The sequence below is a fragment of the Ornithorhynchus anatinus genome, chromosome 1 (assembly GCF_004115215.2).
Source record: "Ornithorhynchus anatinus isolate Pmale09 chromosome 1, mOrnAna1.pri.v4, whole genome shotgun sequence".
Taxonomy (NCBI): Eukaryota; Metazoa; Chordata; class Mammalia; order Monotremata; family Ornithorhynchidae; genus Ornithorhynchus; species Ornithorhynchus anatinus.
In genome coordinates this window covers 44,175,411-44,188,473 of record NC_041728.1, presented here as the reverse complement: position 1 = coordinate 44,188,473, position 13,063 = coordinate 44,175,411, and the positions used below count along the sequence as shown (strand labels likewise).

General features: G+C 42.2%; 1 protein-coding gene across 1 annotated transcript in view; it reads right to left on the bottom strand.

The window, feature by feature from the left end:
• Positions 1-13,063, bottom strand: part of TSHR (thyroid stimulating hormone receptor) — a 94,173-nt gene that overhangs the window by 33,568 nt on the left and 47,542 nt on the right. Inside the window, exons 5-7 of the mRNA XM_029057588.2 lie at positions 10,825-10,899; positions 5,113-5,187; positions 2,634-2,711 (exon numbers count right to left, since the gene is read on the bottom strand). Coding sequence (XP_028913421.1) covers positions 2,634-2,711; positions 5,113-5,187; positions 10,825-10,899 — 228 coding nt within the window. The remainder of the gene's footprint in view (positions 1-2,633; positions 2,712-5,112; positions 5,188-10,824; positions 10,900-13,063) is intronic.

Here is a 13,063-nt window from a genome sequence, read left to right as displayed (position 1 = left end):
AGCTCACAAGAAGTCCTTGGCCACTATACAACTTGACTTTCCTTTACTGAGAGATGTGATCTGTAAAGCCTCTTTAAAGTAAAGGGATTATTTCTTCTCTGTAATAATAATAATAATAATGTTGGTATTTGTTAAGCGCTTACTATGTGCCTAGCACTGTTCTAAGCGCTGGGGTAGACATAGGGGAATCAGGTTGTCCCACGTGGGGCTCACAGTTTTAATCCCCATTTTACAGATGAGGGAACTGAGGCACAGAGAAGTTAAGTGACTTGCCCACAGTCACACAGCCAACAAGTGGCAGAGCTGGGATTCGAACTCATGACCTCCGACTCCAAAGGCCATGCTCTTTCCACTGAGCCACGCTGCTTCTCCAAAGCCCATGCTCTTTCCACTGAGCCAAATAGCTCTGTTAAGTATGGTCTCACTCATTCCATCTGTGTTGATCAGCTGTTCCCACCTTCCCACTAGAGAAGAATAGGCAGAATAGGGAATACCACCTGAACAGTACTCCCAAAAGAGAAAAATGGAGACCCCCTGGGAGTACTACCCAAATCACTGCACATCTGGCATTCCCCAGATGCACCATCCATGGCAGATGGTGGCATTGTGATTCTGCCTTCAAATGCTAAAATCACAAGACAGCTGCAAGACTATCTGATGCCATCCTCTCAGGCTTCTACCACGCCAAGATGGCACTACCCACCCATAGTCTCAGGAATTACCAGGCCCAGTGGGTCTCTTCTGATGCTTTGGGGAGCATTGCTGGTCCCTTCTACCACTCCCCCTTAGTTGTGGGGAATCTCTCTTTGACTCCACATCTCTGGAAGGCCATTCAGACAGCTAAGTCCATAAACAAAAACTGTGGTGCATAAGGCTTCCCTCACCCGCCCCCATGCTTCTGGGATTTTTTCATGATCATCATGATCATCATCATCAATATATATTTATCAGGTTAGGGGCTTAGGATCTTGGGACTATGAACCTAAAAAAATTAAAACATCTTCAAAGCATGGAAAGACAAAAGCTAAGAGGAGACATGATTGAAATTTATGAAATTATGAGGGAGAGACATGGGACAGATGACTGATGAAGAACTGTTGTTTAATAAATCCTGTAACAACAGAAAGAGTGGTGACCAATTGAAATCTTTACGTAGCAGGTTAAAAAAACAAACGAAAACCATTTTCTCCATACCATATTTGTTATCATAGAAATTTGTTACCATGGGAAATTGTACAGGTATCACTGGATTCAAGAAGATTTGGGCAAATTCATGGGTGAGTTGTCCATATTGGGTTATGAAAGGAAAAATTTAGGGATATCATAGGGGAAAGAGAGAGGCAGAGTTTTCTAGTGGAAGGGGCATGGGATTAGGACTCAGAAGACCTGCTTTCTAATCCCTGTTCTGACTCTTGCCTACAGGGTGACCTTGGGCAAATCATACCCTCTCTGGGCCTCAGTTTCATCATCTGTAAAATGGATAAGATATCTGATCTCCTTCCCTTTTGGATTGAGAGACCTATGTTAGATCACGGACTGAGCCCAATCTATTTTGCACTTTCTCAGCCCTTTAGGACACAGCAACTGTCTAATAAATACTACCATCATCATTAGTGTTACTAACATATAAGGACCATTGGTATTACTCTTCCTTCAAATGACTTTTGGTGCGACAGTCAGAGCCAAAATACTAGGCTGGTCACTGAACGTGGCCCTGATGGCACTCTTTAATCAATCAGTCAAAGGTATTCATTAATTTTTAAATGGTATTTGTTAGGCATTCATTGTGTGCCAGGCCTCTCACCTCAGAAAACCCCCATTACGGTCTCTCCTGCTATCCTCACCACTCCTTTTCCTTGCAGTTTGACCGAACACAGTGCATTCAGATACTTTTCACTGAGTATGGAGGACTACCAGAGGGATGACAGAGAAGCAGTGTGGTCTAGTGGATAGAGTACAGGCCTGGGAGTTAGAAAGATCTGGGTTCTAATCACAGCTCCACCACTTGCCTACTGTGTGATCTTGGGCAAGTCACTTAACTTCTCTGTGCCTCAGTTACCTCATCTTTAAAATCAGGATTAAGAATATTAGTCCCATGTGGGACAGGGGCTGTGTCCAACCCAATTAGCTTGTATCTATCCAAGTGCTTAGAACAGTGTTTGATGTACAGTAAGTGCTTAACAAATACCATGAAAAAAAAGCCACATCCATTGTGATGATTGGAAATGGAAATTTATGCCTCTGCGCTTGAAGTTTACATCAGAGATTTACCCAGATTATGGAAGTAGCACCATTGACCCCAGAAAAGGGAAACCAATTCACAGCTGTTGAAGTTGTGACCCACCCAACAGTTACAGACACTGCAACCAGCAAACCCTTTCAAAAACTAGAGAGAAAGTCATTAAGAGCCCTTCCCTACACATACCCTGCAACAAACAAATAATAGTAGAAATAACATTTATTAAGCAGATTCTAGGAGCAGAGCATTGTACTGAGCACTGGGAAGATGTAAACAGATGGGAATTAAACACAGTCCCTGACCCTCAAGGGGCTGACAACCTAAAAACAAGCAAAAAAATGAAATAGCAATGTGCTAAAGGAAATTACTGACAAATTCTCCTGTGAGGACTTACAGTGAAAGGGATTCGTTGCACAGTCCTTGGAAGGCATTCCTGGGAATTGAAGTCATGAAAGGGTTATCTGCAATTTCACTGAAAGAGGGAGGAGAAACAAGTATGTCATTAGAAAATGCTCAGGGAACCAATGTATTGTAGGCTTTTGGCTACTCACTGCCCAACACTAAGAAGAGGCTTAATTCTTCTCTTGTTCTCTGTCCCCTAGGGTCACTGAAACCAACAGTGGCTCTGTGGTTTAGTCAGTCAGTTGGTCAAATGTATTTATTGAGCATTTTCTATGTGCAGAGCACTGTACTAAGAGCTTGGTAGAGTACAATATAACAGACACTTTCCCTACCCACCACGAGCTTACAGCCTAGAGGGGAAGTCAGTTGTGTGAAACGAGAAGAGGCTAACACTCAATGAGCAGTAACTCTCTCAGTGTAAAAGTGTAAAAGATGCCCTACCACTACCAGGGATCATGTCTACCAATTCAACTGTATCTCCCCATTGTTTAGTTCAGTGTTCATCACAGAGTAAGCACTCAATAAACATCATGATTGATTGGTCATTCTTGGAGTATATGAAATGTTAATACTTTTGACATGGGAACCACTCCATGTTGAGGGGAAGCAAGAGAAAAGGGAGGAATGACCTCATTCATCTGAAGCCTGAACAAATCTGGGTTTAAGGTTCTACTGGACCTTTTGCAAACCAATTAAAACTCCTCATTTCCCAATACTCATCTTAATGACCTAAAAAGGACTACAGTTACCAACATATCTTATGCACCTTATAATCTATGCAACATAGCAGTGCACCCTGTTTTTTGTTGACTTCAGCACCATTTATTTTAATGTTTGTCTCCCTGCTGTAGACCGTGAACTCCTTGTGGTCAGGGATCACTTCTACCATTTTAATTGTATTATGCTCTCCCAAACACTTAGTACAGAGTGGTGACAGCCCTCTTTTCCTTTTCTTCCACTCCCTTCTGCATTGTCCTGACTTGCTCCTGACTTGCTCCCTTTGTCATCTCCTGCTCCCAACACCACAGCACTCATGTCCATATCTGTAATTTATTTCTATTAATGTCTGTCTCCCCCTTTAGACCGTAAACTTGTTGTGGGCAGGAAAAGTGTCTGTTATAATGTTGTACTCTTCCAAGTGCTTAGTATAGTGCTCTGCACACAGTAAGTGCTCAATAAATTAGATTGACTGACAGTAAGCACTCAAGAAATACTATTTACTGATAGATACATGTGCCTCACTCTCACTTCAGATCTGATCAAGGCAGGTAAGTCAATTCCCTCCCTGCCTGCTTTTCCCTTGGCTCTAGGCCTTGTCTACCCTCTCCTGTTTCCAGGGGCTTGCTTACCTGTCTCAGCCCCAACTCAATCCTTCCCTCCCCTGTGATGCCCAACCTTTCTGTCCTCCAGGCTACAGAACTTCTATAGTTTCATTTGAAGAACACATACACACTCTTCCTTCCTGACTCATAGACTTGCTTCCCTTTTCAGACCAAACCCAGAGGCGTGGTGACAGGGACAGGGCAGGGAGGAATGGGGGTGCAGTGCATTCCTCTAAGTCGTCATCACCCTCTACTCTTGCCTTAAATTCATCCCTGATCTTTTCCCCCAAAGCTTCAGCCTGAGAGGCAGAGAGAAACTCCAAACCAGGAAAGAGAAGGGGTTGTGGTGGGGGAAACAGTGATCTTGAACCACGGCATCAGCTGTTATTATGATTCAGGTTCAAACAAAGAAAATATTAATGTTGGAATGCACTAGGAGTCAGAGAATGGGAGGGCATGGAGTTGGTGTTCTAGGAGAGGAGTAGGAAACCCTCAGGAAAGCGGAAGCAGGAAGGGGAGGGTAAAATGGAGGAAGAGTCAGAGACGAATGTACAGTACAATTTTTACTTGCATATAGGGCCTGGGTGTTATGTTGTTGGTGTTGGTAGGGTTCCAATTAATTTTATAAACTTTTATGGGGAAATTATACCCAATGATTCAACCATTCATCATACAACCACATTTACAGCCACAGGCCTGGGAGTCAGAAAGACCCAAGTTCTAACCCTGGCTCTGCCATGTATCTGCTGAGTGACCTCGGGCAAGTTATTTCACTTCTCCATGCCTCAGTTTCCTCATCAGTAAAATGAGGATTAAGACTGTGAGCCCCATGTGGGACAGGAACACTGTGTCCAATCTGATTTGCTTGTATCCATCCCAGCACTTAGTACAGTGCCTGGCACACAATAAGTGCTTAACAAATACCACAATTATTATTATTATTGTTTAAATGAACTGCTGAAATTCTATCCTACTGCAGGACAAATAAAAGAGCCATAATGAAATAATATTAGACTTTAGGACTTACTGACGTTTCTTACACCTGAAAAGAGTCCTATATCTTAGGTGATGCTTTGGGGGTTCATTGCACTGCAAATCATTACATATTCTGGGTACATTTATAAATGCCAAAGCAAGGAAATTACTTACAGTAAGAAGTTCACGTCAGCTGAATATATTTTGGTCAGATCAGGGAATACTTTAAGTCCAGAGTTGAAAATGCCACTACATTTTAGGAGCAAAGATGAAAAACAGATGAACAGAAAAATTAGATTTAAGAAAGGAAAGATGGTCCCTCCTCCTTCCTCTGGAAGGTTCAATTACCCCACCTGCATCCTGAAGGTCTGCATAGTATGATATCACTCAAAATGGAAAAGGGATACCCTCTTTTTACTCTATTTTCATTCATCCAGATAACTTGAATCCAAGGACAAGATCAGGCCTCTCCGATTCTTTTTAAGTTAGCAGCATTGAAATGTCCTGATGAAAAGCAATTTTCTTTTTCAGCATTACCACGCACACTATGATGACAACTTTGTTCCCCTTCCCCCCAAAGCCCTGAAGTGTTATGCTAAAAACATTCTCACAGAAATGGCTCAGGAATACAATGACATTAATCTGCTAGATTTTTTTCATGGTATTTGTTAAGTGCTTTCTATGTGTCAAACACTGTTCTGAGTGCTTGAGTAGATACAAGTGAATAGAATGGACACAGTCCCTTTCCCACATGGGACTCACAGTCTAAGTAGGAGGGAGAACAGGAGAACTAAGGCTCAGAGAAGTTAAGCGATTCACCCAATGTCATATGTCAAGCAATTGGCAGAGCCAGAATGAGAACCCAGATCCTCTGACTTCCAGGCTCAGGTATGGCCTGATTCTCTAAACTCTTTGAGAGCAAGGATGGTATCTTTGACTGATTTATTGATTGATTGACCTCTACTCTACTAATTGCTTAATACAATCCTTTACACACCACAGAAGCTCAATAAATACTATATTCAATGACATAATGATGCTGCAGATTCTCTCCACATTTAAACATCAATCTCAGAAAAGGAATGGGAATGTGCTATGAGCTGCAGATCATAGAGGAGGGGAGATGTGGAAAGGAGAGAGGGAGGCCTGAAAAATTACTGAGTGTCTTCCCTGAAGGATAGCAAGTCAGTAGTGGAGGATGTGGATGTCAAGACATAAAGGGAGACTGATCTTATAATTTTGAAATTATTAAGGACTTATAAGTGTTTAGGCTCCTTTAGTGGGATGGAGAAAGGGAACGAAAGTGAAAGGGAAGAACCAAAAGGCATAGAAACAAGGGAAGGAGACTTGTGTGTGACAGTGGGCTAGGTGATTGAATTAAAGATAACCTCAAAAATAGCTACTGAGCCTATACAGTGTGCAGAGCACAGTACAGAAAAAGCATTTCCTGAGGAAGAGGATTATACAGATGAAAAACACGGGATCAGAGATCAGAAGGTTTCAGTGAGAATACTGACATCCTGAGAGTCTGTTTATTGTTATATTTTACTCTCCCAAGCACTTAGAACAGTGCTTTGCACATAGTAAGAGCTCAATAAATACATTTGAATGAATTAATAAATGAGAGGAGTGAATAGTGATCATGTTGGTGAGGCTGAATTCCTATTCCCAAGTATTTTTTTCTTTGTCTCTGGATGCAGTGCATTATGGGATTGTTTCCCATGAAATGTTGTTTCTTTCCCCACCAACCATACAGCACTTATGTTCATAATTTATGTATTTATTTATATTAATGTCTATCTCCCCCTTTAGACTGTAAGTCTGTTGTGGGCAGGGAATATATCTGTTATAGTACTGTGTTGTACTCCTCCAAGCACTTAGTACAGTGCTCTGCACATAGTTAAGTGTTCAATAAATATGACTCTGATGAAAGGGTGGGTATTTTTATTAGTTAAGTCTTTAATTTTTTTTGTTTAATGAAATAGCCTTCATTAATTACAATGAAGAGAGCCTGAGGTCCTTCAGAACTTTATCAAGGATAGTAGCTTTTCATACAACTACTCTCCTAGCTCTGATCAAATACGATAATCATCTCTGTTCAGGGTGAGAAAACTGGAGCAAATATTAAAATCATGTATGTATCTAATGGTTTATTTTACCCGAGCTTTACTGTTCAGAGAGCTGACCAAATTCCAAGTTGAGGGATCAGATTCTGATTCTTTTTTAAAATCGTATTTGTTAAGCACTTACTTGTGCCAGGCACTGTACTAAGTGCTGGGATAGACACAAGTTAAAAAGGTTGGACACAATCCATTTCCCACATGGGGCTCATAGTATTAATCTTCATTTTACAGATGAGGTGAACTGAACCATAGTTAAGTAAATGACTTGCCCAAGGTCACACGGCAGACAAGTGGCAGGGCCAGGATTAGAACCCAGGTTCTTCTGACTCCTCAACTCTCCTGGTGTCTTCCTGGGATGGCATGTCCTTTCCCTTTCCTCAAACCCATATGTAATGGAGGGGCTTTTTTATGGTATTTGTTAAGCACTTACTACATGTCAAGAACTAAGCACTGGAGATGTTACAAATTGATCAGGTCAGATTCAGTCTTGACCCATATTGGACTCCAAGTCTAAATAAGGGGGAGAACAGGTATTGAATGCCCATTTTGCAATTGAGAAAAATGAGGGAGAAAGAAATCAAATGACTTGCTCAAGGTCACACACACAATGGTGGAGTCAGGATTAGAACCCAGGTCCTCTGGCTCCCAGGTGCACAGTTTAGTCACTGGGCTATGGTGCTTCTGTGCTGCAGATTTCTTCCCAATTTTGTCCCTAAGTGGAGATGGAGGGGGCCTCAAAACCTCCTTTTGTTCTGTCTGTCAGTGGCATGGTGGGACAGGAAGCTGTATACTGCAAGTAGGTGACTCTGGAAAAAACTGCCTGTGAGCCAGTTGGGCAACTCATTTGGTAGGAGAGTGGCCACATTTTTGCATTGTGGTTGTAACTAGACTGGGGACTCCTGGCTAAAACGTTCATCAAATTCAGCAACCAGCTTATTAATGTGTAGAAACATTAATGTTGCATGTCACCATTGCTTTCTTCCACTCTCAAAACAATCCTAGATCTGTCTGCTGCCCAGTTCTAGCCAGATTGAGAGATGGGGTGAGTAGGAATGCAGGAATCTTCTATGTTTACAATGTTGATTCCCAAAGATGGCAGTGGGCAGACTCTAAATAGGTGTCTGGTTTTGGAAACTCTTTCAGAAACCCACCTACCCATCTATCTTTTCCTAAATAAGTTGTTTCCTCTCTTGATGTGGCTGTTAAGTGTTTATCAAGGCCTACTAGTCTGTTTTTATCACCTTCCCCCTTAAATAATGGACCAAGTCTTCGAGGCTTTCCTCTGAAGGGGCTGGGTGGAAAGCACTGTTTACAGTGGATACTTTCAGATGAGATCCCTCATTTGGAGATTTTAATTCTGGTTCTATCTTTTTCGGGACTTTTTTTTAAGCGTTTTATTGAGCCACAGGAAAATATATGAATCAAGTCTTTTCAGCAATCTACGTTTGACCAATTACTGCAAACTCTAAAGAGGATTTAAACTGGGCAAAATACCAAGCATAAAAAAAAAATGGATGAAAAATCCGACAAGATAAATAAAAGGTTGACTCCAGCTTCACATCTGGATTACTGAAGTCCTGCTGAAATTGCTAGCTTTTAGGACAAGCAGAGACTTTCTCCCAAGCTCACCTAACTGGGCCTTCCACCCATTCCTTTTTCCTGGAATTCTCTCTCCCACCCCTACCCCTACCCCTACCCCAAATCCACCAGACCACAGTTCTCACTGTCCACAAAGACACTTCCTCCTGGAAGCCTTCCCTGATTTATTTGCAATGCCTCTGTTAGATCAATTCAATAGCCATCACTAGGACTTATGTATTTTATACCTATCCTCAAGACTTATGTATACTTTTATTTGAATATTGATATTTTACTTATACATGAAATTTGATTCAGCAATTTCATTCTGACATATTTGCCCTATTACCTGCTGTATCCATGTTCTTCTGCTTGCTCCCACTATTAGTAAAAACCTTTTGACTGTCTTCCCCATTAAATGGGAAGCTCCTTGAGGATAGAGTTCATGCATCTTGCTTCTAGACTGTGAGCACACATGGGATGGGACCTACATCCTGCCTGATTAACTTGTATCCTCCCTAGAGGTTAGTACTGAGCTTGGCATATAGTTAAGCACTTAAATGCCACAGTCAGCATCTCTCCCAAAAATTAAGCACAGTGCTTTGTACTTAGTAGATCCAGCTCACTTAAGTCCTTGGGTCCTCTCCAGCACTCATGCCTGCCACTGTAGCACTTATGTACCTATCTTCAAACTCAGATGCTTTCCACTCAGATGTTTTCCCCTCCTTACAATTTATTTTAGGTCACCCTCATTAGATTACAAATTCCTTGAGAGTAGGGATCATGTCTACTTTTTTAAAAATCAATCTTTTTTTTGGGAGTGCTTATTACATGTGGAGCATTGTACTAAACACTTGGGAGAGTACAGTGGTATTTGTTAAGTGCTTACTATGTTCCAGGTACTGTACTAAGCGCTGGGGTCAGCACGTTCAGCTGATTGGATACAGCCTCTGCCCCATATAGGGCTCACAGTCTTAACCCCCATTTTATAGATGAGGTAATTGAGGCACAGAGAAGTTGTGACTTACGGTCACACAGCAGACAAGTGGCAGAGCAGGATTAGAACCCAGGTCCTTCTGACTCCAAGGCCCATGGTACTAGGCTACAGTGTACCCTCCCAGACACTTAGTACAGTGCTCAGCACAGACCAAAAGCTCAATAAATATTATTGATAGATGTTCCATAAAATGTTATTGATTGATTCAAGTGGCTCCTGGGTACCTGTTTTGGGGAAAGCCTAAAACCAACCAGCTATTTGGAAAACTAGAACACCCATTTCGACAGCATGGCTGCATTGTCAACATCAGATTTCACGTCTTTGAGGCTGGCGAGGTCATTCCCCCTACAGAGCTCAGGGGTGGAACCCAAGTCTCTTTGGCTGCACAGAGTTTAGAGAGGTGGCAGACAGTAGTTGGGATTTTCAAAACCTTTAAGTGTCCTGTCTGAGGAGCCAGATCATCAGGGATTCAGGCTCTCTCTTTGGAAGCCTTATCACTGGGTTTAAAGCAAGTCTGATATTGGGTTTAAAGCATTCAATCACCTTGCCCCCTCTTCTCTTATCTCGCTGATTTCCTACTACAACCCAACATGCTCATTTCACTTCTCTAATGCCAACTTACTCACTGACACTTGATCTCACCACCTATCCCTTGCTTACATCCTATCTCTGGCTTGGAAGTCACTCCCCACTTCATATCTGACAGGCAACCACTCTTCCCACCTTCAAAGCCTTATTAAAATCACAAATCTTCCAAGAGAACTTCCCCCACTAAGTCCTCATTTCCCCTACAATAAGCTCAGTGTGGGCAGAGAACATGTTTACTAACTCTGCTATAAGCTTCAACAAATACCATTGACTTACTGACCCTACTCCCTCTCCCTTCTGCACAGCCTTTGTATTTGCATTTGTATCCTTTATTCACCCCACCCTCAGCCCCACAGAATTAATTTTAATGTCTATATCCCCTTCTAGCCTGTAAGCTCTTTGTGGGCAGGGTACACATCTAACAACTCTGTTCTACGGTAGGTACTCTCCCAAGTTCTTAGTATAATGCTCTGCAAACAGTAAGCATTCAACAAATACAACTGATTGATAGACATCACAGTTTCTCTCCAGTGGCTCCCACACTACCGCCCACCCCCCGCCCTCCATCCCCCAATGGAAGGACATGATTTAATTACTTACAGGAATTTTAACAGTGGTAAGTTCTTAAAGGCATCTGGATCTATCTGAATTAAATTTTTGACATTCCGTATTTCTCTGCAAAAGTGAAAATGAACAAGCTGAAAGAATACATTGAAACAAAACAAAGTAAGGTGTAACACATTCAAGAGTGGATTGTGCAAATGAATTGCAGCAGTGCACCAGACAAGGGAATTGACACTGGGTCCTTTCCCATAGAGGTACAACAATAAGTACAATAATCTCTCTAAAGAAAGATGTGTTATTTCTTTCCCTGCAATCATTCCCTTGACTGACAAGGATTGAGCTATTGTGTTAGTGGAATTGGAATTGTGGATTTGGGGCTATTGTATTTACAAGGAGATTTTCTTTATAAGAAGCCAAAAAATGAAAATATTTTAGTATCGTTTGAGCACAAATACCAACATCATCATCATTATCATCAATAACAGTATTAATCACAGTGACAACATAAATCTAGCCCAGGAGTGATTTAGAGAAATGGCATGAAGGATAATGGCCAGAAGGTTTCCTTGGCAACATAAGATGGAGGAGGGTATCGAGAGAGATATTCATAGGAATTGCACAGCCTGCTCTCTCTCCTACCAGCCCGCTGGCTCTTTGGAACCATGATAAAGCTGCCCAGATCAACAAGACTAGGGAATGGAAAAGTCAGAGACCCTCTCTGTCCTTTTTGTTCCCAAGTTGTGAGCTATGTATCTTACTCTTCGTGATCTGTGATAATGGAAGACAGGTTCAGTAAGGTAAAAGTGAAATCCTCTGAAACCCCCAAAACCTTTAGCCAGGGCTTTCTTGAAAGAACAGAAGTATCTGGATTGAGTTACATTTTCTTTTTTTTCATTCATTCATTCATTCATTCATTCAATCATATTTGTTGAGTGCTTACTGTGTGCAGAGCACTGTACTAAGTGCTTGGAAAGTACCATTTGGCTACAAATAGAGACAATCCCTACCCAAGAACGGGCTCCTGCCCAGTGCTGTGCATACAGTAAGTGCTCAATAAATACGACTGAATGAATCAACAATTAATGGGGAGGAAAACTGTCAGTATATAGACTACAGGAGAGAGAGAGAGAGAGAAAGAGAAAGAGAGAGAGAGAAAGATAATGAAAGAAAAAAGAGACAGAGAAGCTAGCTGAACTATATAATTGAAAATGACATATTGAAAATATAATAGTTACATAAGCCTAACTTCCTGGAATGATTTGCTCTATGGTAGAACTGGAGGTAGCACGAGATAAGATCCCGTGTAATTCTAATTGGGTTCTCTCATTCAGTTTGATCATCCAAACATTTGATGATCTGACCTAGCCTCAGGCCCAATTTGTCTAGCTGATCTTTCTACACCCTCCAGGGTCTACTATTCCACAGTAGTTGGATGAGGCAGGACAATAGACTGACTGCAACAACAGGCCTGAGGCTCGAGAGGACATGGACTGAATAGCAGGGTGGCATCTTACAGACGTTCTGGAAGCTTAGTATTCAAATCCCATTTCATTCATTCATTCATTCATTCAATAGTATTTATTGAGCGCTTACTATGTGCAGAGCACTGTACTAAGCGCTTGGAATGAACAAGTCGGCAACAGATACAGTCCCTGCCATTTGACGGGTTTACAGTCTAATTGGGGGAGAAAGACAGACAAGAACAATGGCAATAAATAGAGTCAAGGGGAAGAACATCTCGTAAAAACAATGGCAACTAAATAGAATCAAGGCGATGTACATTTCATTAACAAAATAAATAGGGTAATGAAAATATATACAGTTGAGCGGACAAGTACAGTGCTGAGGGGATGGGAAGGGAGAGGGGGAGGAGCAGAGGGAAATGGGGGGAAAAGAGGGTTAAGCTGTGGAGAGGTGAAGGGGGGTGGTAGAGAGAGTACAGGGAGAAGGGGAGCTCAGTCTGGGAAGGTCTCTTGGAGGAGGTGAGTTTTAAGTAGGGTTTTGAAAAGGGAAAGAGAATCAGTTTGGCGGAGGTGAGGAGGGAGGGTGTTCCAGGACCGCGGGAGGACGTGGCCCAGGGGTCGATGGCGGGATAGGCGAGACCGAGGGACGGTGAGGAGGTGGGTGGCAGAGGAGCGGAGCGTGCGGGGTGGGCGGTAGAAAGAGAGAAGGGAGGAGAGGTAGGAAGGGGCAAGGTGATGTAGAGCCTTGAAGCCTAGAGTGAGGAGTTTTTGTTTGGAGCGGAGGTTGATAGGCAACCACTGGAGTTGTTTAA